The 25,158-nt window shown below is 52.7% G+C and overlaps 1 protein-coding gene across 2 annotated transcripts in view; it reads right to left on the reverse strand.

Moving 5' to 3' along the window:
• Positions 1-6,110: 6,110 nt before the first annotated feature.
• Scube1 (signal peptide, CUB domain and EGF like domain containing 1) overlaps positions 6,111-25,158 on the reverse strand; it is a 130,798-nt gene continuing 111,750 nt past the window's right edge. For both annotated transcript variants that reach the window (XM_052748495.1, XM_052748494.1), the window contains 10 exons: positions 25,019-25,135; positions 23,785-23,922; positions 21,294-21,497; positions 19,216-19,377; positions 17,576-17,743; positions 16,529-16,690; positions 13,772-13,969; positions 12,254-12,406; positions 11,759-11,838; positions 6,111-10,942 (listed from right to left, as the gene is read on the reverse strand). In XM_052748495.1, coding sequence (XP_052604455.1) covers positions 10,790-10,942; positions 11,759-11,838; positions 12,254-12,406; positions 13,772-13,969; positions 16,529-16,690; positions 17,576-17,743; positions 19,216-19,377; positions 21,294-21,497; positions 23,785-23,922; positions 25,019-25,135 — 1,535 coding nt within the window. In that variant the 3' untranslated portion in view covers positions 6,111-10,789. The remainder of the gene's footprint in view (positions 10,943-11,758; positions 11,839-12,253; positions 12,407-13,771; positions 13,970-16,528; positions 16,691-17,575; positions 17,744-19,215; positions 19,378-21,293; positions 21,498-23,784; positions 23,923-25,018; positions 25,136-25,158) is intronic.

The following is a 25,158-nucleotide window of genomic DNA, read 5'->3' on the forward strand; positions in this document are numbered from 1 at the left end:
TGTATGAGTGTTTTGTTGCATGCGTGTATGGTACCCTGGGTGTGCCTGGTGCCTGTGGTGTGACAGGCCCTCAGACCTCAGCACAACTAACACTCTGTGAGAGGCAGGCCCCAACACTTGTCCACATGGGAACAAAGACCTAATCCATCAAAGACCTGACCCACAGTTCCAGGGTCCAGGAAAGTCCCTGAATATCCTAACCTTGCTTTCTGGTTTCTGTACTTCTGCCTCTTACTAACTGAAGTGTGTTGACCAGGATGTGGTTTTTGTGCATAAAAGAGACAAAGAACTGTGAGATTGGGGCTGCATGGTTTGGGCAAGTTCCCTGTACAGCTGCCAGTCAGCAATACAGACTTGCCATTCAACTTTAAGACTATCTATGTGGGGCTGGAGAGATAGCTCAGAGGTTAAGAACACTGGCTGCTCTTCTAGAGAACCCTGGTTCAATTCCCAGCACCCACATGGCGGCTCACAACTGTCTATAACTCTAGTTCCAGGGGATAAGGTACCCTCACACAGATATACATGCAGGCAAAACATCAAGGTGCATAAAAAAAAATAAAAAGGGATCATTAAAAAAAAGTGTCTGTGTATGTTCTCTGGTGGAATTACCTCACAACAGTGGAGGCCAGAAGGAGGTGTATGATTCCCTGGAACTGGAGTTATGGGTGTTTATGAACCATGATCTGGGTGCTGGGAACTGAACCCCTGTCCTCTGTGAGAGCAGCCAGTACCCTTAACCACTGAGCCACCTCTCCAGCCCCATTTAAGGTGTTAATCCACTGCCTTCTCTGATTTCTGACTCTGTGAATAAAGCACAATTTAGAAGATTCGATCCCTGTCCCTGGTGATTGGCTTCTGAGTGGCAGGTATCACTAACTCTGGTACTCCAGTTACATAGCTTACTATTGGCTGTCTGCCCCCTCCCCCACCGGGGGGTGGGTGGACTGGGAAACATCCGTCACTTCTTCCTGGCTCCCTGTGAACCCTCCCTCAATTTTACCTAGCAAATTGAATCACTTGATTCTGGCTTAAGGTTTGTTTGGATTTTGTTTTTGTTTTTTGTTTTTGTTTTTGTTGTACCGTCAGTGGCTGTCTTGGGACTTATTATGTAGATTAGATAATTAGCATGGAAGTCAGAGATCCATCTACTCGCCTCTGACTCCTGAGTGTTGAGATTAAAATCATGAGCTGCTACACCTGGCCGGACTACGGTTTTTAAATGCTTTCTGTTCTAGTCTGTTCTCATTCCCAGGTTATGGTGTTGTGGGGTATCCACCAGAGAAGACTACTCAGACACAGGTCTAAGTCCATAGAAAGTCTTTATTAGGTCGCCCGTGCCTACAGTGGATATTCAGGATCACAGTATAATCCTTTCTCAGTGTGAGCTTTTAAGCACAAAAACCATATCCTGGGTTGACATACATCAGTTAGCAAGAAGAGTTAGCCAGAGACAGGCGGTGGTGGCGCACGCTTTTAATCCCAGCACTCAGGAGGCAGAGACAGGTGGATCTCTGTGAGTTCAAGGCCAGCCTGGTCTACAGAGCAAGTTTCAGGACAGCCAAGAGCTATAATGCAGAGAAACCCTGTCTTGGAAAACAAACAAACAGGAATAGTTAGACAGAAGCATAACCACAGAAGCCAACTCTCCCAGAGTTATGGACTTTGATGGATTAGGTCTTTGCTTTCGTTTTGGCGGGTGGTGACTGCCTACGTACTGAGGTTTATGGCCTGAATGGTACTTCCATCATGGCGTCAGTTGTGCTCAGGTATGGGGGCCTGCTACAAGGCTTGGCTGGCCTCTGATTTAAAAGTTCCTTTCTGTTCTGTTCTGTCCTGTCAGCTCTCTGACTAAGAGAGGAGGTGCCGCAACTCCCATCCCTGGGAACAGTCCCTTGGGCCATGTTCTGGCAAATGTGTCTAAGTGTCCTTGTATCTCTATGAACAAAACAGGGTAGCCCCTTACTCACTCTCCACTCTTGAGGGAGGCAATGCCTTTTGTAACATGTACACGTTTGTCTCTCTCTTCTTTTCTCCCGTCTGCTTTCTTGCTCTGTACAAGATGGTTTGCTGTCCAAGGTCATTGGAAATTCTGTTACGTTGGCCAGCTCTCACTGCTGTGTAACATCGAAACTCCCAGAAATTTGTGAGACAAAGAGTAGAATGTATGAAAGATTCCTTTTAAAACTCTAAGCAACAATAATGTGTGCCTAAGATCTGCCACAGACAGGAAGCTTATTTAGCAATGTGCTCTTAATTCATTATGTTGTGAATGTGATTTGTGTTCAACTGACTCATAATCAATTGCTGGGTTTATTATGCTGCTATTATGTAGTATTACATATAGTATATATAGTAGTATATATACTATATAATAGTAATATATATATATATATATATATATATATATATATATATATATATAAGTTTGTCTATGGAAAGGTAAAGGTGAGAACAAAATTAAGACCTAAGTATGTCACATAAGGTCCAAGCAAAACCTCGTTTAGTTTGGTTCTCAGTCACGATTGCAGACCATGGTCTCCTGACCCTGCTGCTTTGGGCCTGTGTTGGGAACTCACGTGAAGGATGTTGGGTAATAGCCTCAGGTCATGAGGAACTGAGCCATGCTATTTTAGGCTATAGCCCCTAGCCTTAAAGAATTGCTCTAGCCTGACCATTCTACTCGGCCTGCAGAAACAATATGCCCAGCTATCAAAAAACAACCTACCTTGCTTCCCGTCCAACCACAAAAATAGCTGTACCTTCCTGGTAGCTACACACACACACACACACACACACACACACACACACACACACACACACGCGTCCCCTAGCACCTCTAAATGCACTGTTAGGTCCCAGACCCCCAAGCAGTGACTATAGAAGGATTGCTGGCGGCATTCCTCAGGAAACAGGTTTCTGCCTGCCCAAAGGAGCCGCTTCCATTATCTTCCCTTGCCTTTGGCTCTCCATTGCCATGTATCGGTGGTTATATATCAAAGCCCAAGCTAACCTCCAAGGCTTCTCTGGTCCCTAGTAACATGTACCCCTTATAAATATCAACAGCTCCATGCTAGCCTCCTGACCCTTGCTCATTTCCCTACTATGCTAGTTCCCAGGGCCGTTCCAGCTTACAGCTCACCCCCCCCCCCCCCCCCCGCAGCTACTCCCCTCTTTATAATGGCAGGGTCCATCCCCCCACCCCCACCCATTTTTTTTAACCTCTGCTCCTGACCTTTTTTTTTTTTTTTAACCTCTGCTCCTGAGAGAGATAGCTCTGGCTGTGGCCAGTCTACTCCCTTCTCTGCCCTCCTTTCCCAGAGGTAGCCATGGCTACTCTGGACTCTTCTAGATGCCTCTGCCTGGTTTTCTCACATCTACAGTAAAAACCTACCTGTTGCCAGATGGTGGTGGCACACGCCTTTAATCCCAGCACTTCAGAGGCAGAGCCAGGTGGATCTTTGTGAGTTCGAGGCCAGCCTGGTCTACAGAGCGAGATCCAGGAAAGGCACAAAGCTACACAGAGAAACCCTGTCTCGAAAAACCAAAACCAAACAAACAAAAAACAAACCAAACAAACAAACAAAAACTACCCCGTGGAGTGGTCATTTCAGCGGTTTTACTTCGGCCTCACTTACATGCTCAACCTTCATCCCTTAGAAGTTGGGACCCTTCACTGTTCCAGTAAAGCAGTCTCTCCCTGCTGAGATTGAGTCTGAACACCGCTTGGCCTCACTCTTCTTAAAGAGGAGGCCCCACATGGCCCCACAATCCTCCACCACTCTGCCAGCCCTTGTCCTGTACCCTCTCCAGACTCCTTGCCACTCTCCTGCCCCTCACCCCAGAGTCCTCCCCACTGGCCTTTGGCTGCAGACATTCATCCTTCGGCTCTCTACACAGGGCCCTTGTCTCCCACTCCTGGGTACTTCTCATCACTCTTCCGGCTCAGCTTGAAAGTCACTCGGGAGGCAGAGGCAGGCAGATCTCTGAGTTGGAGGCCAGCCTGGTCAACAGAGTGAGGACAGCCAGGGCTACACAGAGGAACCCTGTCTGGGAAAAAAAAAAATCCTCATTATCAGACAGGATTGTATGTTTCATTGAATTAATATTGTTTGCTTTTGAGATCTGAAAAAGTTATGTTAGGGACTTTTGTTTTCCTTTATTTTTTTTGCATATGTGTTATGTGTATGGTGTGTGCATGTCCATGTGTGTACAGGTGCATATGCACTTTGACCCAGTGCTTGCTGATTTGGTCAGGGATCCCCGTGTATCCACCTCCTGAGCATTGGGATTACAGGCGGGGTCTTCACACAAGGTGGGCATTTATGTAGGTGATGGTGATCTGAACTCCGGCCTTTATCCCTGTCAGGCAAACCCTTTACCCACTGAGCCATCTCCCAGGCCCTTTTCCTTTTTCTCAAGACGGGCCTTGCTGCGTTGCCCATTGTCAAACTGCCTTCTGGATCTTTGTGTTCACCTCCATAGCTTAGTCTTGTTCTCAGCCATAATCAAGAGCTGCTTTCTGCACTGGGGCAGCAGTGAATGCAGACTCAGAGCTGTCCAAATGCTGAGGGATAAGTGACTGCTGAGTGCTCAGATGGGACATTTCTAGAAACCTCCCCACCACCAAGGTTCAGGGAACACCCGAGGAAGTGGGGGAGGGGATGGTGGAAAGAATGTGAGAGCCAGAGGATGGGCGGGGGTGTGTGTGTGAAATGATGTCTTCTGGGCGTGGCGTGGCTGTCGCACACACAGGCTCACGGCAGCTGTGGTTCCCCCGCACAAGATCAGTCCAGTTCCAACTCCAGCATGGATCGGGAGAAGAACCAGAGGCTCTGCCTTCCCTTACCTGAGGAGCTACTGGCAGTTGGTGGCTGCTGGGGAGGAGAGAGCTGCTTTTCTTTAGGTATGGTCACTTGAGAGCTGCCCATGTCCCAGCAGATGGTCCCATACCCATGCACATATGGGTAGCACCAATTGGACTCAATGGGATACATACATACATACATACACACATACATACATACATACATATGGACATGAAGTTGAGAGGGAGATATGCTAGGTGGGGCAAAGGGGGACTTGAAGCTGGGAGGGGCATGGATATGATCAAGATACATTATACACAGGTATAAAATATTCAAAGCATAAGCCAGGCAGTGGTGGTGCACGCCTTTAATCCCAGCACTTGGGAGGCAGAGGCAGGAGGATCTCTATGAGTTCAAGCTAGCCTGGTCTACAGAGGGAGTTCCAAGACAGCCAGGGCTACACAGAGAAACCCTGTCTCAAAAAAAAAAAAATTGTTTTGTTTTTGAGCTGAGGATCGAACCCAGGACTTGCGCTTGCTAGGCAAGTGCTCTACCACTGAGCTAAATCCCCAACCCCCCCCCCAAAAAAAAAATTTAAAGCATAAAAAAGAAACCTTTTGGGGGCTGGAGAGATGGCTCAGCAGTTAAGGGCACTGACTGCTCTTCCAGAGGTCCTGAGTTCAATTCTCATCAACCACATGGTGGCTCACAACCATCTATAATAAGATCTGGTGCCTTCTTCCGGCATGTAGGTATACGCGCAGAGCACTCATATATAAAATATAAAGTAAAAAAAAAAAAAAAAAAAAAACAGAAAACTTTCAGGTTGGAGTGATAGCTCAGTGCCTATGAGTATGTAGTGCTCTTGCAGAGGACCTGAGTTCAGTTCCCAGCATCCACATCGCCTCTAACTCCAGCTCCAGGATCTCAGACATCCTCTTCTGGCATCTCTAGACACTGTAGTCATCTTCTGACATTATAGACACACACACACACACACACACACACACACACACACACACACACACACACTAAGTAAAATAAAACCTTTACAAAAAATAATTAAGAAATCTTTGCCATCGCAAGACCAGACATCTAGGGCTACACAGAGAAACCCTGTCCCAAAAAAAATTTTTGGTTTTTTTTTTTTTTTTTTTGAGCTGAGGATCGAACATGGAGTCTGAAGACAGGAGCTTTTAAAGTTCAAGGCCCTCATTTCTTGCTTGCTTTCTTTTCAGGATTCCAATGGCTGTTCCCATACCCCCAGTCATAGCTCTAAAGAAAATGAGAAGTGGACAATACTTAGGCTCATTTCCTGTTTATTATTAAAGTGATTCCCACAAGTGTTTAATTACATGCATAGGGGGAAACATGGTAGAGAAAAAGCTCTGACTATCTGAGGCTGCTGGAAGGCAAATGCGGTTACGTGGATATTGGTCAGTGTGGATATTGTCCAGGCACTGGACTGCGACCCAGTGCCTGGACAGACTGCGCATGTTTGGAGGCCGGGGCAAAGGCTGGGGCTCGGGAGTGCGTCCGTCTCCAGAGCAGCGTGGACGGCTTCTGGCTGCACATGGCTCTGACCATGGTTTCTGACCATCTGTTTGAAAGCCCGGCTGCTTCCCCTGTTCGTGCTGACATGCACTGTGTGACATACATCTCACGTGTAGGGCCGAGGGCCTCTGGGTCAGTGCAAGCACTGTAGTGGTGGTGACAGTTCATGTCTAGCTGATGCGGACCCTGACTGCTACCCAAGAGCGGCCAAGTTCATCCTTTCTCCGACTGTGCGTAAAGAAGAAAGCTGTCACCAGCATCAACACTAACTCTTCTAGCCTCTCACTCTTCACTTAGGGCACTTTACTTGGTCTCTCAGAGTCAAGTGCCCAGGGCTGGGGCCCCGGGCAGAGGGGGTTCAGCTTAGTGTCTGGCCTGAGACTGAAGGACTGTGAATTTCCCGTGCCTTGTTGCTCCCTGTTGAGTCGTGGGAGTGCAGACATTCAGAACTGCCATCCAGGCCTCTGCGTTGGCATGGCTGGGTGCAGGCTGGGGAGGCCGCAGCCAGCAAAGACCCACTGTTGGGAGCTGTCTGAACAGGGTGCTGGGGGAGAAAGCATGGGCTGTGCCACATCACCTGGGCCCTGAAGAGGCGCCCCCCCCCCCACCGACCACCACATGGTACCTTGAGCAGGACAAAGCCCACCCAGTGCTGTCGTGCCCTGGAGAGGAGCTAATTGTCCTGCTTCCGTGTTTGACAGACATTTTCGCTCACAAGTCCTTCAGCCTCAGTCGGCATGGCATCCGCTGGGCACTGGCTGCTTGAGCAGAAGGGCTGAGTTACCACTCCGTGCATCTTTGGTGAAGCAAAGCTGTACAGTGCTTGCCAGGTCAGGCCCACTTCCTAGGCTAGTCCCGGGGCTAGAAGAAAGCGTTGACCCTCCTGTCCTCCAGGTCACGTAGCAGATGAGCAGGCATGGGGCAAGGCTGCTGTCCTGGGTAGGATGTTGTGTTCATATTGTTCCCCAGTCAGTCTTTCTAGAAGCCTGGCACACAGGAGGTACCCAGTAAATGTTTGCTGAATGACTCAACTCATTTTAGGCCCTTATTTTTTTTTTTGCTGGGGGTGGGGATGAGAGGAAGCTTTGGAAGATACTTAGCTTCTACATGTCAGTTTAGGGTCCACCCCAAACCCGACCGGCCGGGGCCTCCTTTTGTAGAAGGCAGAGGTGGGTGAGCAGGTTCCCTAGTAGAGCTTTTGAACCAAGATCTGGGGCCTTGTATTTTGCTTCTATTTCATCTGCGTGTTCCAAACTAAAAAGCTGTCAAGAGGGGAAAGGTGGTCAAGGTCTTCATCTTGGAGTATCTGCAACCACTCAAAGTGAGGATGGACTGCACTGGGGGGAGCCAGAGTTGGGGACAGTGGTCGCCACCAGTAGCCAGTGTGACAAGTGTTGGGGGCCACAGGGACTCCGTGGTTGTGCTGCGTGAGAGCTGGGGAAGGAGCCAGGGTGAGAAGGGTAGTGTGGTCACAGCCTCGAGGCTCTGGACCCAGTACAAATGACCAGGACAATTAAAAGGCCCTTTCTGAGTGGCCGAGGACCTGCCACACTGTTGCCGCCCACGAGTGGAGGGCTGGGCTGACCACTGACCCTCAGGGCAGGTTGCTGTCCTTCCTCAGGTAGGTACTGCCAAGCTAAGTGCTGAGAGGTGCCAGGAACACAAGTCAGGAAGGCTTTCTGGGTGTCCCGTTGGGGTGCCTCTAATTCCAGGTCTCATATGGTGACCCTCTCCTAGAACCCAGGGGACAACTTGGTTTCCCTCTCACCTCCATAGAGGTCGTCAGGTTGCCTCGGGTGCAGAGCTCTACCAGGAGCAGGACCAAGCCCAACGGAAACTGGGAGACACAGGCCCTCTCCACCTTTGCCAGGTGCTAGGGCTTTGGGGGCTATTTTATGGGGGGACGGGGATGAGAGCTACAAAAGGGCTTGAACATGAGAATGAGGGACTTGGCCTGCACTGTACCTGCTCCTCCTCAGGGGACACTGGACATGATGTGGCCACAGTGGGGTGGGCACTCTGGAGAGAGGAAATAGTTGGGTGTTGGGTGTGTTGATGGACACAGGGGTGGCAACTGCCAAAAGCCCCTCAGGAGTTGTAGGCAGGACTCAGGAAAACCGGAGAACTCCGATGTTTTCTGGTTCTTGAGAAGATTAAAAACTAAACCTGAAGCCCTTCAGTGGGTTGGTTAATTTGATACGTCAACGTAACTGAGCAGGGCTGAGCCCCCAAATGCTTCTTATGGTGTGGCGGGGCAGTGATAGTGGTATTCTGGAAAAGATAAATTAGTGGATGAATCAGGAGCTAGGGGAAAGCCCCTTTCTCACCTAAGTTGGTGGCGTCCTTCAGTAGATTGGGGTGGGGTGGGGAGTAAAATTGGAGGGAGGGCAAATTCACTGGACCTGGGACAGATAACCAACACAGTGCCCTGGGCTCAGGCCTTCAGAATGGCCACACCGGTTTCTGGTGTCTCTGGTTTGAATCCTGCCAGCTTTCCTGGTTCTCCAGTTTGCAGATGACACCTTGAAGAGCTTCTTGGACACCATAATTTCTTGAGCTGTTTCCCATCATTCCCTCCTAGTGTGTATCTCCATGTGTCCTTGTTTGCTTCATTTTCCTGGAGAGGGTGAGTGTTGCTGGGTTCGTGCTGGGGGACGTTGGTCCCTCTGGGGATGACCAGTGGTCCAACAGGAAGACAGGAAGCTTCTCCCTGGTACAGCTGGGCTGCAGGACTGTGAACTGCAGAAAGGCAATAGGCCCCAACCCTGTCCTTCCACCAAGCACACAGAGTCCACCTGCCGCCCTCCCTCCACAAGAGAGTGGTGGCTGCTGGTGATCCCTTCTGCTTTGTGGACTGTTGTGGTGGCAGTGACTTGTCCCTGAGTTCCAAGGGAGTTCAGATGAGTTTGTTGTGCCTTGGCATCAAGCTGTGACTCTCCAGGCCTGGCTCACTTGCCCACACGCTTGTTCAGTCTTCGGTGAGCCACATACGTTTTCTGAAACAGCTCAATTATGTCATCAGGGTGGGATGGGGACCAGGAAACCTTGGAGTTGTTTTGAGATTCCACCACGTTCCTCCGAGTTATAACATCTGTTAATTTGATAAATACAGACCAGTTTCTGTGTGTATCTGACAGCTGGCAGCAAGCAGTCTGAGGCACAGGCAAGATCTCTGTGTGAGGGGGTGACCCCCAGCCAGTGGGATGCCATGCAGCTTGGCCACACAGGGGTTCCTCTCTTTAAGAGACTGAGAAGCATCAGGGAGGCTCGGACAGCCTCCGCCACGGAGGCCTCCTCTCTCTGGGCCTTGCTGTCTCCTCCCGGAGCAGTAGAGAGCTGGGGCTTCTCTCTGAGCACAGCCTGCAAATCCCTGAGGAAGGCCTTGTTTCTGGTGACCTGCAGGCACAGTGCAGAGTCAGTGAGCGCCAGTACCCCAGCGGGGAGTGGCTGCTTTCCACTGCGTTCTGTTGAGGGCAGTGATGCTGCTTGTGAAGTCCCCCCTCCCCCCCCCCAAGTCAATGCTAGTCCAACCCCTAGTCCAACCCCCCTAGAAGTCACATTCAACCGCATGTTTAAGCATGCCTGTGTTCTCCCCAGGCTGGGGGAGGGGGCACTTGGCCTCCCCCCCACAGCGGTGGCAAGTGCTTGGAGGTGCAGTTTAATCACTGGGGGAGGCCAGCAATTAAATAGCAACAGTGGTTAATACGACAGCTGCTGAAGAGAGCCCTTCAAAAGTACCCCGCCCACACAGAGAAGTATATATATTTAATATTTATATCTATATATATATATATAGAACTTCATTAGACGTTCTATTAAGGCGAAGCACAAGTCCATGGATTCCTCTCCTGGAGGACCTTTCCATCTCTCACAGAGTCCCTTGAGCCCCATGACCTGGCTTGGTGTCCTGTGCCTGTGGCTGGAGGAGTTAGCAGGGTGTGGCGGTTCCACAGGCATAAGCTTATCAACACCCCCCCAGATGGCGCCTCTACACACCCCTCCTGGCCTGGCCCTCTGTGGGTGACAATGGCTTAGGCTTCCCAGAGCCTGCGGTAGTGGCCACACTCCTCTCTCCTAACACATCAGGGCAAGGGCACAGCAGTCCTGTTCCCCACACGGTGGGTACAGCATGTCCTGCCCAGGTAGGCCCACTGAGGTGGTTCAGGAGAGAATGCTCTAGGTGTCCTGGGAAACAGAGGCAAAGGATTGGTGAAGGCTTTCTGAAGCAGGGTTTCCACACAGGAGTGGCAGACCCCCCCAAGGGGGCTGGGCTGGGTTTAGGCCTTCCACGGACTGGTACAGGCCGGATGGCTTTGCCCAAGGCAACCTGGAGGCCCATGGAGCCTCCTTTCAGCTCCTGCTGTAGAGGGAAGGCACACTCCCCTCCTCCTTGGTTCCCACTATCCCTAAGCAGGACAGCTGGCTGGCTATTTGTAGGGCCGCAGGAATCGAGACACTTTGGAACGTAGCAGTTTGATAAAAGACCGAGGGAACATCTCCTTGGATTCCTGAGCTGTGTATTTGAAGTAGTTTTGTGGGTGTGCCAACACGTCAAAGAGGGCCTTGATCAGCTTCTTATCCTGTAAGACACGAGGGACATTGTAAGACAGAGGGCAGGCAGGGGATCTGGTCTCTGCCTACAGCAAATGCTAGCTAGCTCCTGGAGGATCCGGGAGCTTGAGGGCAGCTGGTCAACCTTGTGCCTGCTGGCACAAACCATCACAGCACCCAGCTCCCCGTGGTGTAATAGAAAGCATGGTGACAGCTGAGTGAGGTGGGCCAGGGGGACGAAGCCCCATTCCTGTTCTCGAACCCCAAGGCTGAGGGAACTACCATCACGAGGCTGAGTCAGGGCTCACCAAGCCCAAGCTGATCCCCAGGACTGGTTCCATGCAGTGAGAGCCGGATCCTCTGGGCCTTGGGCTAGTGCCTGTGTGTGTGTGTGTGTGTGTGTGTGTGTGTGTGTGTGTGTGTGTGTGTGTGTGTGACAGTCACAGTTTGCCCTCTGTGACATGGTGTCCTGCTTCTCAAGGCAGTAGGCAGGATGAGAAGGAAGGGGTCCAAGCCCAGTGGCAGTGGGTCGACTCCACTGATTTTAGACACTGATCGTAGAACCGCCCACGTTTCACAGACAGGAGAGTGAGACCGAGCACTTCAGTCAGAGCACTTCACTAGGTCTTGGTCCCCATCTCCCTAGAAGCCATCTTGTTTCAAACCTCATGGACTAGGAGGGTGGGGGTGGCAGACAGTCCAGACCCAGTCCTGTGTCAGGGCCCTTGACCCAACACCCTCCTCCCACGCCTTCTCCAGGGGTCAGGAGTCCAGGGCAAGGGCAGGGATGGTTCCATCCATTCTCCCAGAATCACAGGGCTTCCCTTCCAAAAAAAAAAACTTACTTTCAAAATCTCCTGATGGTTCTCCGAGGCGTACAAGCGCCCATCGCGTACGATGTCTTCGATTAGCTGCTGGTAGTCCTCTGGGAGCCGGCCAGCAGGGAGAGGGAAGGTGGGGGGGCTTGAGACCTTACACCTCCCTCCTCTGCCCTCCCCAGCTCCCTGGACCCGCCTTGGACAGCTGGTGGTGGCTGGATGTAGCGCTGTCTCTTGGCCTTTGCTTCTGGGGTCCCCTCCACCTGCTTTGTCCTCGTGGTGGCTTAGCTGCCCCTATTTAACCTTGCAAACCCTGGTGGGGCAGGACCTTCTGTGAAGCCCATGGACAGCACCAATGGTCCCCTCTCTCACCTGTACCCCACACCCCTTGGGTTTCCACATCGCCTAGCCCTTAGTTCTGTCTCTGGGTTTGTGCCCTGGCTAAGGCAGGGATGTACAACTCATTCCTGAGTCCCCAAGCCAGGCCTTGGGGTGGGCTGTGAGAAGACGGTGGTGCCTTACCATCGTAGGTGACGTAGGGCACTTGAAAACCCTTGCCGCTGTTGGCTTCGTTGGATTTGAACTGGATCCAGAGTTTGCGGGAGCGGGAGGTGAAGGCAATGGGCCGCTCGTAGGTCTGGCATGTCTCATAGGTGGTGACTGACGTGGGCGAGGCTGCAAGCATGCAGACCTCCTCAGGTCTCCATACAGCCCACTGCCTCAGGCCACTCGCCTCCCCCATCTCCTCATCAGTCTCTAGCACTAGACCACCCAGCCCCTTTGTTCCTCTGTCCCGCCCTGCCCTTCACCTGGTCCCGCTCGCCCCAACCTTCTGAGGCCTGTTTCCTCACCCTGCCCATAAGGTCTCCCCCCTGCTTCCTTCCTCCCGCCACGTTCCTGTTACTCTTTTGAAATCCCCCATTACAGTCTCTGTCTCCCTCAGGCCCATGGCTCCTCTCTGACAGGGACAGGAGACTGTAGTGGGGGGATTCAAAAGAGGAACAGGGGTAGGAGATGAGTCGGCATGGACCAAGGCCACCGGACGCTCAGGTCTAGAAAGTCCTCTCCCTTGAGGCTGAGTGACAAGGGTAAACTCTGGGCTGCCTCCCTGAGAGTCACAGGAGAGTTGCCTGTGGGTGGCTAGTGATGGGAATGGATGGAGAAGGGAGTTCCAGGCTGAGCTCTGATCAGCTGGGCGGGCCCCTCACTCCTGGCTGCAATCCCCCATGTGTACCCTGGGGCTTTCTGGCCTATCAGCCAGCCAACAAGTACTAAGTGCCCAGGCAACAAAGCTACATAGGACCTATGGCAGGTTACCCCCGTCCCCCCATACCTGTCTTTCTATCTGTGGATGGTCTAGCTCTAGACCAATGGTGTAGTTTTGGGCCTGTTTGGGTCTCTGGCCTTCTCCTTTAACACTCTGAATTGCAGTTCATTCCTAAGGGTGCCCACCACCCAGTGACAGGAAAGTCCCTGGACAGAATGCTGGGGACAGAGCCAGGTCCCTGCAGGGCTTTCTCAGGCATGCACTTCCTCCATCCCTGCTAAAGGCCTGTTCTGTTTATCCCTTCCCATCCTTCCCTCACCCGATAGGGTGAACAGCGAGGGCTTCAGGAAGGGCTAGCCCAGGCATCTCTATGTGTGTCTGGATGGCCCTTGGCTCCTCTAAGCCCCTGAGGGAGGTCAGAAGCCTATGGAATAGGAGGAAGCTCCCAGGTCTCATTGGAGGTGTGGCGATATGAAGTGGGGATCGGGTACTGCAGCTGGCTGGACAACTAGAAGGACCGGCTAATAGCAAGGTTGAGACCAGAATCGACTAGGTCCCGATGCCCATCTCAGGGTAACCCTAAGCCTTCATGACCTTTCTCTAGAGTTCTGTATGGCCTAGTTCTTCGGCCTGGCTCAAGTGGGCTTCTCTCCTACCTCATGGGGACCTTGGAGCTACCTGCTTTCGGAGTTCTCCCTTCTGCCAATCTGGAGAAGGGCATGGACATGTGGGCTGTCTGCTCTTATGGTCCCAGCCCCAAACCCAGAACATACCACTCTTCCTCATGACCAGGACATCGCCACATTCGTCCTCGATGGGTAGGAAGATCTCAGGGACCACGATGAGGATCCTGCGCTTGGGGGGTGGCGTGATGTGCCACACACACTCGGCATTGGCTGGGTAGTCTCCAGGGTAGTTGGGGGACTCGATATAGCCTGTGTAGTCACCAAGCTCGCCACCACAGTGTTGGTCTGTGGGTACCACGGTCAAAGGACTTGTCAGGCTGGCTGCATGAATGTTCTAGCCTCACAGGCAGTAGAGGTGCAGGGCAGGACCAGCAGGTGCTCCTGTGCCAGCTAGTTAGGCCTTGTGCTGACCCACGGGGCTTGGGGAGGGGGATCCTGGCCTCAGCTGATACCATTGAGTTCCCTGACACCCGGCCCAGGCTTTTCTTTCTCATGGGCCTCCCTCACCCAGCACAGGCCACTCTGTGTCTCGGCTTTTATCACCCTAGGAGTTCTGTAGGCTGTCTGCTGCCAGCTAGCCTCACATCCCAGCTGTATCTCAGGTGTGAAAGGTCAAATGAAGCCTCCCTTTGCATTTCCTGACACTTACTCCTCAGCGCCACTGAATCCCTCCGGGCACCGGGCACAGTGGCCTGGCCCACCAGAGGCAAGGCACTGCAGGGGTGAAGGTGCAGAAAGAATCAGGCGGACCACACAGAGGACAGCAGCAGACCCAACCTTCCCATTGCTCTCCCTTCACTTCTTTTCCCTTTTTGAAGACAGGGTCCTATGGAGTACAGATTGGCTTCAAACTTGATATGTAGCCAAGGACGGCCTTGAACTCCCAATCCTCCTGCCTCCACCTCCCAAGTGCTGGGACGACAGGTGTGTGCCACCAAGCCAGGTCTATGTGGTGCTGGGGATGGAACCTAGGGCTTCTGCCAACTGAGCTACATCCCTAGCCTCTTCGTTTTAAATGAGTACATTTGTTTGCTCGTGTGTGTGTGTGTGTGTGTGTGTGTGTGTGTGTGTGTGTGTGTGTGTGTATGTGCCATGGTTTGCACATTGAATCAGAGGACAACTTCCACTGTGTGGCTCCCAGGGATTGAACTCGGGTCCTTAGACTTGGCAGCAAGTGCCTTACCTGTTGAGCCATCCTCCCTCCCAACCTTTTGAGACAGGATTCACTATGAAATCCAGGCTGGCTTTGAACTTGAGATCCTCCTGCCCCAGTGTCTTCTGAGTGCTCGGGTTACAGGTGTGTGCTGCCTGCCCTGCTTCTTTATTTTCTTTCCAACTAAGCTGTTCATCTAAAGAGGCCAGATGTAACTTTTTTTTCAAGACAGGGTTTCTCTGTGTAGTTTTGGTGCCTGTCCTGGAATTCGCTCTGTAGACCAGGCTGGCCTCGAACTCACAGAGATTCTCCTCTGCCTCCCGAGTGCTAGGATTAAAGGCGTGTGCAGCCACACCCCCTGTGATGTAACATTTTATGAGCCAGATGCTTCCTAGTTTTGAACTTACCACTTTTAGCTCTTCAAAGGAAGTTGACTATAAATAGTAAACACTGGTAAATTTTCTCTGCATTTTCACTTCCAAGGTTCTGAGAGCTGGGCATGGTGGCACACGCCTTCAAACCCAGCACCTGGGAGGCAGAGGCAGGTGGATCTCTATGAATTCTAGGTTAGCCTGGTCTACACAGGGAGACCTAATCTAATCTAAGTTTCTGAGAAGCAGTTCTGCCTCCAGTATTCTAGAATCTTCTCTCACATCTGGCTTCCCCACCTTCCTTAAAACATATTTTTTAAGTTATTTTTTTTCAGTTAAATATAATATTTAATTAATCTTTCCTCTTCTGTGTTTGACAGATGATGCAGGGAGGGGGTGACATGGCAAGGTTGGGGACAGTCCTGGACAAAGGAGTGACCAAACCATCAACCTGTTATCAACCTGTTCAGGCTTCTGGGTGGTTCCAGATGTGGCCAGCAGCCAGGGGAGGAACTAAGAACTTATTGGGGGAAGTGTGAAAACTAGAAACTCTGAGAAGTATCCAGGCATGATGGCACACACTTTTAATCTCAGCACTCAGGAAACAGAGGCAGGTGGGGCAGGTGGATCTCTGTGAGTTCGAGGCCAGCCTGGTCTACGTAGCTAATTTTAGGCTAGCCAGAGTTACATAGAGAGACCCTCAAAACAACAACAACAAACAGCAGCAGCAGCAACAAAATCTCTCAGAAATGGAGTAAAAGCCCTAATTCAGCATCCTGTTATACCCAAAGACTGCTGTGCCAAGAGCTGGGGGCTGGTAGGTAAAGGCCAAGTTGTCTATACCATGTTTTCCTTTGGAACCCAAGTCCCTCAGATGCCCACAAGGCCTATCAGGTCCTCCTCCAGCCCTTCCACACTGGTCCATGCTCAGTTCCCTGTTTTCTGTTGCTTTTGGATTTTGTATGGTGCCAGGTGGTGGCTTAGGTGGTGTGCGCCTTGTACAGCTGAAGGCTTCTTCGGTAGCCGCCTCACAGCCGGCCATGTGCAGGCGGAGTTTGCTTTCTTACCCTGGGTACCCAGAAACTAGAGCAGGGTCTAGCCTGGGTTAAGGCTCAGCTAGTGTCAAGCATGCATCGGATTATCAACTGTGGCACGGTCATGTTTACTGTAGAGTGGGCAGAGCATGGGCAGCCCCCGCCTCCCCCTGCTTTGCCTGGGGCCAGCGGTCCCCTCTCATAAAGGGAGGTCAGATCTCACTTGCCCCCTCCCCATTCATTACCCAGCATTCCCAGCTTCCCTCCTGCTAAGAGCGACACTTACTTTTGCAGTGTGTGACGTTGGTGGACCCGTCAAAATCGGTGCTGGTGTTGCCCGGACAGGTGATACAGTGGTTCTGGCCAAACTCGGGTTGATAGGTGCCCACAGGACAGCGGATGCACCGGTGGGTAGTGGTGTTGTAGTGGTGGCCGGGCGAGCAGTGCACTGCAGGGGACATGTGGGTAGGGTACTGACAGGCAAGGGTAGTGGAACCCCTGTGCTCCTAAGACCCTCCTCACCAAAGGGCCTCTTCGATTTTTCTCACCATTATGGGGTAAGTGAGCCCAATGGCGAGAGCGAGGAAGAGCTTAGGGGGTGCGCTGTCCACACCGAGGAGGTGTGGGGCTCCAGTCAATCAGCAATGATGTAAGGACCAAACCTACTTGAAGGGTGTAGTGGGGGAGACAGTGTGACTGGAGAGGGTCAGGGCAGGAAGGGAGGGGGCGTGGAGAGCTGCCCCAGACACTTCTACAAAGCGAATGGGCAGCGGAGCTAAGGGTGGGGCTGCAGGGCTCTGCCTGGAACCGAGTGGGAGAGGACCCAGGGCACCCTCTGCCCATGGCAGGCTCTGTGGCATTGAGGGTCCAGCCACCTGGCCTTGGCTGGAGGCACAGGGTCACAGAGGGCCAGCAGGGCAGGGGAGCTGGAGGGGAGGGTCAGGGAGTGAGGAGGGGATGGTGGTGGGGGAGAGGAGAGGGGAAGCCTGGAGGTTGGTGGCTGAGGCTGCCCTTGTGAGGCCCCTCTGCTACTGCTGCCCTGACTATATCTCCTCTCCTTTTCTCCCATCATCCTCTTTTCCGTCATCTTCCTCTCTCTCCCCTTTAAGCAGCCCACCTACTCCCTTGACGTGCTGGTACCCCCCCCCCCCCCCACTTTTGACACTTCCGGTGCTTGAGTCTAGCTGCCGTCTCTCTGGTGTGTGACATGGTACTGGTCACCCTTGTCCACTGCTGGAGTCTCTAGACTCCCTCCTCTGACTTTGGGGTTAGCCTTGTGAAGGAGAATGCGGTATCAGGGAGTGTGACTCTGAGTAGCTGGCCCCTTCCTTACCCTTGGCCTCACAGTCCTGGAAAGAGGCAGTCCCCGTGTGCTTGGTGAGCAGCCCACCTCCACAGGGGAAGCAGCCGGTACGCCCAGGCTCGGGCTGGTATGTGCCCACGGGGCAGGCCTGGCAAGGCTTGAAACCATCCAGCGAGTAGTAGCCTGGAGAGCACTGGCCTGGAAGTCAGAAGTCACGGCTCAGGTAGGGGAGGAGGGGTGCTGCGGCTATGAGAGGGTGACCCTGTCCTCCCTGGAAAAGGTACCCCGGGGTGGGTGGGAACAAAGAATGGGCAACTTGGGTTGGGGACACCAGGCTCTGGGTCCTGAGGCTAACAGTTCGTTGTGTGGCCTTGCCAGCCTGTTTTCCCATCTCTCACCGGCAGCATGGGATGGGGCTAAGTAAGGAGCAAAGGGCCTCACTGTCAAGCTGGGGTACAGAGGAGGAGGTGTGTTTGGGGCTTCATGCCCCAGCTTCCCAGGGGCAGGTCACTGTCAAGCTGGGGTACAGAGGAGGAGGTGTGTCTGGGGCTTCATGTCCCAGCTTCTCAGGGGCAGGTCACTGTCAAGCTGGGGTACAGAGGAGGAGGTGTGTTTGGGGCTTCCTGCCCCAGCTTCCCAGGGGCAGGTCTCAGGTGCTCATAGAAGGAATAGCCCAGGGTTTTAGGCTGGTGCTGTCTAATCTCTCAGCAGGACAGGGTGAAGAGGGTGAGGAGGGTGGGGGGGGGGTGAGGAGGGTGGGGAGGGTCTCTGAGAACCAAAAGCCTAACTGGGACAAAGAAGGACCACAGGAAAGCCATCCTGAGCTCAGTAGTCCCTCAGAAACGTGGGCACAGGTGTTCTGATGTGGAGTGGGTTTAATGTCCTCTTGACCCAGGTCCTGAGATTCTCAGTTTCTATTGACATAGAGACTGTTCCCTCCCATGGCTACCCTGTGCTTTTATAGCTACCATTTCCTGGGGATCACATTCCTGGGTGCGGGCAGAGGATCAGGGAGTAGCTGGCAGCCACAGCGGCTCTGTTGAGGCCTGGGCTCTCGTCCTGGAGAAGGCTCAGAGGTCTGCACTCCTCCAGGGCTCTACTCACACACCCTCCCGGACCATATGCCTTTCCAGGGCTGAGCCCTTGGTGTGTGTTCTCTAGAGTGAGCCCAGCGGGGCTCAGCAGGAGAGGCCTATGGGGAACTCTGATCCACGGTGCCGGTGCCGAGGGGGCTGGGTGGGCAGTAAATGGCAGGGCTGTATGCTAATACAACTGCCTCTGGAAAATTGAAAACTGGCTTCTCAGACACTAACAGGGCAAACAACACTCTGAGTTCTTTATGTAGAGGAAGTTCTGGCTAAAGTCGATCTCCCGGCTTGAGTGAGCATCTAGTAGACCTTGGAGTGTCACTTAAGCATTCGTGTGTTCTGTTACGAGCCACACCTTGGTCTGCCCATGACTGTATGTGCACACCGTAAGGCCTTTCTTGTGAGTGGTGACCATGTGGAAACCGTGTGGCTTTGGAAAGGGCAGAGCTTCGGACAAAGTCGCAGTTTATAACAACTGTACGTGGCATTTGCTTTCTCTCTGGGAGCCTCATGAGGGGATGGTGGGTCCTGCCCAGAACCTGTCTCCACCCAGCCCTCCCCCTCCAGGTGGGCCACACTCGCCTCCACATTCGGATACATTGCGGGCACCAGCCAGACCCAGCCCTTCACTGCTGGGGCACGGCGTGCAGCTGAGCTGGCCCTCCATGTCCTGGTAGGTTCCCGACACACACGGCGCACACTGGCCTGGCTGACCGCTGAAGTAAGTGCCAGGTGCACAGGATACTGTAGAGAGAGAGAGAGAGAGAGAGAGAGAGAGACAGTGGTTGGGGGCCATCCCCCTGTGTGTAGTTAGAACACAGCCCTTATCCCTGGGGCTTTAAGAGCCTATTCAAAAGAGTGGAGAGCATCACCCAGGTGGCAGCCATCTGTGAGGACCCTCTAAGCTGGACCCTGCTGCTCCTTCTTACAGTGGTTCACACAGCCCTTCACCACAGCTGGTCTCTGGGTTCCACTGGGACCTCTGTGTCTCTCTGACCGACATCCTGCCCTCAGCCTGACTTTTTGGTCTTTTACCCAACATCCCTGTCCCCTCGATGTCTCTATCAGGCCCTCCCATCCCAAACGACCTCTTCCTTTCCTGCCTGTTTGGGCAAACTGGCACTCAAGGACACAGCACAGTGCAGAACCTGGGGACCAGCGGAAGGCTGGGTGAGAGGGTCTGGTGGTGAACAGACTATTGTGGAGTCCTGCAGAGATACAGGGCAGTGGAGAGCCAGGGCAATGGGCTGCTGAGAGGCACTGAAGATGTTCATAAGGAAAGGGCTGACTGGGGCAAAGGGAGCCACATTCATCACTGCCAGAGGTGAGAGTACAAATGTGTAAAGGGAGGCTGAGGAAGACTGCCCAGTTGGATGCATGGGTATGGACTGCATTTTCATCTCAGACATACAGATGTAGACAGACAAACAGATACACACACATGTACAGACACATGATGCATACACACAGACACACATATACAGAGACACACAGACAAGAGGGGGGCCGGAGGAAAGGAGAGGGGAGAGAGTATGCACACAGGGAGCTACACAGTGTCCATAGCTGGAATATACCCATTTTCTGTTTTGTGTGACTAGGTTTCTGAAAACTGGCAACGATTCCCAGAAAAGGAAGAGAATGATATCACCAAGGCCCTCACTGTCCCTCCTGGAACTCATGCACATGTGTAGATCATGTTCTTTGTCTGGGGCTCCTGAGGTTGGTTCTCCAGCACCTTCCTGGGAGCAGGGTGGGAAGTCTCTGCATGTTCCTCAGCCCCCGCTTCCTCGACTTCCTGGATCAGCGGGTGATTCCAGGCTTGAGTGGCCGCACCCTTGGAGCCCCCTCTCCCCAAGCTCTCCCTAGACACCCTTCTCCTCTCCTGATGGTGAGACACCTGCTTCCAGGCCTCTCCGTCCCACGTTTAGCATTTAGCCTTCCTTCCATGGTCACCTCCCTGTATTCAACATCAAGGAGACAGTACATAGTGAGGGTCACTCACCCAGGGCATGTGGGACTTAGAGTTGCATCTGTGGCTGCAAGGCCCTGCCCTTTTAGCTTCATTTTGCCTCCGTGTACACTTACCTGCTCACTGTCTACCATGAGGACTAGGACTCTGCCCGGAGGGCCACCACCCAAGCCTTGTGCTGACCCGGAATCTGTTCCCTCTCACAGGCCGTTCCCATGGGAGACTGCCTGGGTCTGGCTGTGGTTACTGTCTCCAACCCTCTCCTACAGCTTTCTGGGCCTGGTCTCCCTACTTCTTAGTTGGTACCCCGAGAGGTCAGGAAACACTGTGCTTCTCAGCCCTGGCTTAGCCTCCCAGATCTTCACACACCTCCTTCTCCTGAACCATACTGCAGACTAGAGGGGGCCCAGTCTGGTCCCCGGGGACTCATGCCTCACTTCTGTGACTTTGCTGTGCTGTCCTGTCCTGTCCCCTCTTCTCAGGGCTATGGTGGGGAATCACGTGCCTGGTTCAGCACCAGAAGAGAGGAAGTGTGCTCCAAATGGCCACGATGACAGCAAATACTACGCTCTCCTCCTTGGCAGGCCAGTCTGTCCCTGCCACATGTCTGTGGTCCCTGTATGCTCACTGCTGTTTACTAAGTTACCAGGGTCAGGAGGGACAGAGTCAGTGTCCGTGAGCAGGGACTCACCACACTTGCCATCCTGTAGTATCTGGCCTATGCCGCATGTCCCTGTCCCCTCCAGGGTCTTGGCTGGCCATTGGGCCACTTCGTACTCAGTGCCCGAGACCTGGACGTAGAACTGGTGCCGGCTGATGGACTTGCGCAGAGTCTTGATGGCGGCCTGCAGGCTCTGCTCGGCACGCTTCCGCAGACAGTCCGCTTCGCAGGTGTCTGCAGGGGTGAAAGGGACCGAGCAAGAGTAACTCTAACATGCTAATGGTTGCCTTCTTCGCTGAGGGCTCCCCCAAGCCAGACCCTGTGCTCGGCTTCTGTTTAAACCAGCTCAGTACATTCTCACAGTAGACCCGGCTCAGGGTGGGTGGGGGCTTTAGAGATGTCTGGCAGAAACGAAAGATTGAGGGTCTAGGAGGCACGGTTCATCCAAGACCACAAAGCACATCTGAGTCTGAGTAAGGCCTCTGCCCATTCGAGGACAGCCACTGTCCCCAGGGTGTAGTGTCCAGCTCTGATACGGCTGGATATAAAGTGTCCTCTGGGACTGGAGAGATGGTGGAGTTGATAAGGGCTTGCTGCCATGCAAACACTAGGTCCTGAGTTCTGATCCCCCAATCCCTAGTACCCACATAAAAACCAGGTGGATATGTAACCCCAGCGCTGGGGTAGGTAGACAGGTGAATGTCCAGAGCTCTTTGGCCAGTCAACCTATGGAGACAAGGAGCTCATTGTTCAGTGAGAGACCCTGTCAGGTATGGCTACTCCCCTTTAATCCTAGCGCTCGGGAAGCAGAGGATCTTTGTGAGTTTTGAGGCTAGCCTGGTCTATATAGCAAGTTCTAGGCCATCCAGGGCTAAATAGAGAGACCTGGTCTCAAAAAAAAAGGTGGTGTATTGACCTTTTGCCTTCACATACTTGTCCCCCCGATGTGCACCAGCACCCCATCTTCTCCATAAAGGTTCCTGTACTGGCAGTGCTATCTGGAGAGGTCTGGAAACTTTAGGAGGTAGGGCTTAGCTAGAGGAAGTAGGGCACAGAGGGAGATCCTCAAGGGTCCCTCTCTGTCTCTCTCTGCTTCCTGTCTGCCCCGGCTCCTCTTCCTCACCACTCCCTAGGTGCATCCTCTTCTCTCAGACCTGGGTGCCTTTTCCATTTCTCTCCCCGAACCCCATTCCTCGACACTTCTACCAGATTGACTTTGATTTCAGTCTACTTTAGTAGACTTTCAGAGCTGGTGGTGGCACACACCTTTAATCCCAGCACGCAGGAGACAGAGGCAGGCGGACCTCTGAGTTTCAGGTCAGCCTGGTCTACAGAGTGAGTTCCAGGTAAGGCCAGGACTACACAGAGAAACCCGGTCTTCAGCCCCCAATTCCCCCAGAAAAGAAGTCTCCCAGTACCTTCCCTTTCAGACCATGGCTCTGCCCTTTGTATTCACACGGCCCATCTACCTGGTCTCACCCAGCACAGATGACTTACACACATCTGCCTCCCCATAGACGAGACTGTTCTAGGGCAGGGGCCGTGGCCACAATGCCCATGGCCCAGACCAGGCATATACCACTAAACACAACTGCCAACAGCAATCAAGTCTGCCACTGCCTACCACTGGAACAGGTAGGGTGGGTGCATGCCTGTAACCCCAGCATTTAAGAAGTGAGGCAGGAGGATCAGGAGTTGAAGAGCATTTTCAGCTGCATATCAGCTTTGAGGGTAGACTGAGTTACATAAGACCCTGTCTTTTTTTTTTTTCTTTTTTTTTGATTTTTCTTTTTTTTTTTTCTTTTTGGTTTTTTTCGAGACAGGGTTTCTCTTTATAGCTTTGCACCTGTCCTGGAACTCACTCGGTAGCCCAGGCTGGCCTCGAACTCACAGAGATCCACTTGCCTCTGCCTCCCGAGTGCTGGGATTAAAGGCGTGCGCCACGACCACCTGGCCAAGTCCCTGATTTAAGAGCAAACAACCCAAGCCTAGTGTGGTGGCGCATACTTTTAATCCCAGCACTCGGGAGGCTGAGGCAGGAGGAACTCTGTGAGTTTGAGTCTAGCCTGGTCTACATAGAGAATTCCAGAACAGCCAAGGCTGCAAAATAGAGAGAGCCTATCTCAAAAGGACTAAAATAAAATAAAATAATAATAATAATAATAAAACAAATGACTCATTTGTCACCCGCCACTCACCTATAGCTAAGAAGGATTGCTTATATGAAGCACAATCCTATATTACAAGCCCCCCTCCCCCTGCCAGCTGGGAAGAGGGCCTGATTCAGTCACTATGGGAGGCCCTGCCCCTGTCCTTCCTGCCCCAATAGGGACATAGAGTAGGGGTTCTTGTGCTGTCTCTGCCCCTTTGCTGTGCTCCAAGCGTTCCCCAAGCCTCCTGCACTTGGGGCTACGGGGCTTGGCTGGCAGTGTACAGCACCCCCAGCAAGCCCCCACTTCCCCATGGGCTCACTTAGCCTCATGGCTACCAGACTCCCAGCCCCCAAGAACACTTCACCCACCTGAGGCCTCATCCATCTTCAGCTCCACTTCAAACTCTGCCGTGATATGGGACACCTCCTTGGATGGGGACTTGCGGCCTCGGCGCCTCTTCTTGGAGGAGTCACACTTGAGGGTCACAAAAGTCACGTGGCAGTTATCTGAAGAGAGAAGAGTACACTGTGGTGGTGTGGAACATTACTTTAACTGGGCAAAGATGTGACACATTGGTTTATGCTTCAGAATATTTCTGAAACTATGTGAAGATGTGCTACATGTGTTTCACCTTGCCTTCCTAACACACCTGATTGGTCTAATAAAGACCTGAACGGCCAATAGCTAGGCAGGGGAGAGGGATAGGTGGGGCTGGTGGGCAGAGAGAATAAATAGGAGAAGAAATCTAGGCTCTGGAAGAATGAGAGAAGAAGAGGAGCAGGAAAGAGAGGCCAGCCAGCCAGGCAGCCACCAGACAGACAGACACAGAAGAAGCAGGAAAAGTAGGACATACAGAAAGAAAAGGTAAAAAGCCCCAAGGCAAAATGTAGATGAAGAGAAATAGGTTTAATTTAAGTTAAAGAAAGAAAAAAAAAAAGAAAGGATAGCCAGAAATGAGCCTAAGCTAGGCCGAGCATTTGTAACTAATAATGTGTCATGATTTGGGAGCTGGTTGGTGGCCCAAGAGAAAAAGCCTGGTACACTATGGCAAAGGTGATCTGTGTCGGAAGGAGAGTCCTTCCTAGCCCCCCATGCAAACTCCTCTGGGCAAGGTCCCTCCATGCCCAGGAGGCCATGGGACAGATGGGGATACTGAGGCTGCAGAAGAGCTGCTCAGGGTCCCACAGGGACTGGGGGCTGAAGTGAGTCTCAGGCCCAGCCTTGGGGGACATACATGGAGGTACCTCAGAATACTGACTGAGGAGGCCATGTGTCCACTCATACCTACTGAAGGTTTGGCCAGGAGACCCTACACCCAAGATCTGAAATCTCTTCCATCAGGGCTCCACCAGGCCACAGAGAATGTGTGTGTGTGTGTGTGTGTGTGTGTGTGTGTGTGTGTGTGTGTGTGTGTGTGTGTGTACCCATGTTCCTATGTTTCCCACTCATGACCATTGCTTATAGTGTAGGCCAGACATAGCTCAGAGGGCTTAGGGGCCCTGTTGGAGGACAGACCGGAGCTTATGCTTGGCAACCCAACCCAGCACGACTGGGGACTTCTCCTCCATTCCCTGGGTAAGCAGGGAAGGGTGGTCCACTTACCCAGAAGGGGGTGCCTCAGGGTGTCCTTTGCTCGCTCCTGGCTGCGGGGCCGGAGATGGCACTTGGCATCTCTGATCTTGAAGCGGGCCTTCTGCCTGATGGGAGTGGTGGGGGCATCTGGGGAAAGCCAAAATTCCCCC

The sequence above is a fragment of the Peromyscus californicus genome, unplaced genomic scaffold, assembly GCF_007827085.1.
Source record: "Peromyscus californicus insignis strain IS unplaced genomic scaffold, ASM782708v3 Scaffold_20__1_contigs__length_68692818, whole genome shotgun sequence".
In the NCBI taxonomy this organism is placed as follows: Eukaryota; Metazoa; Chordata; class Mammalia; order Rodentia; family Cricetidae; genus Peromyscus; species Peromyscus californicus.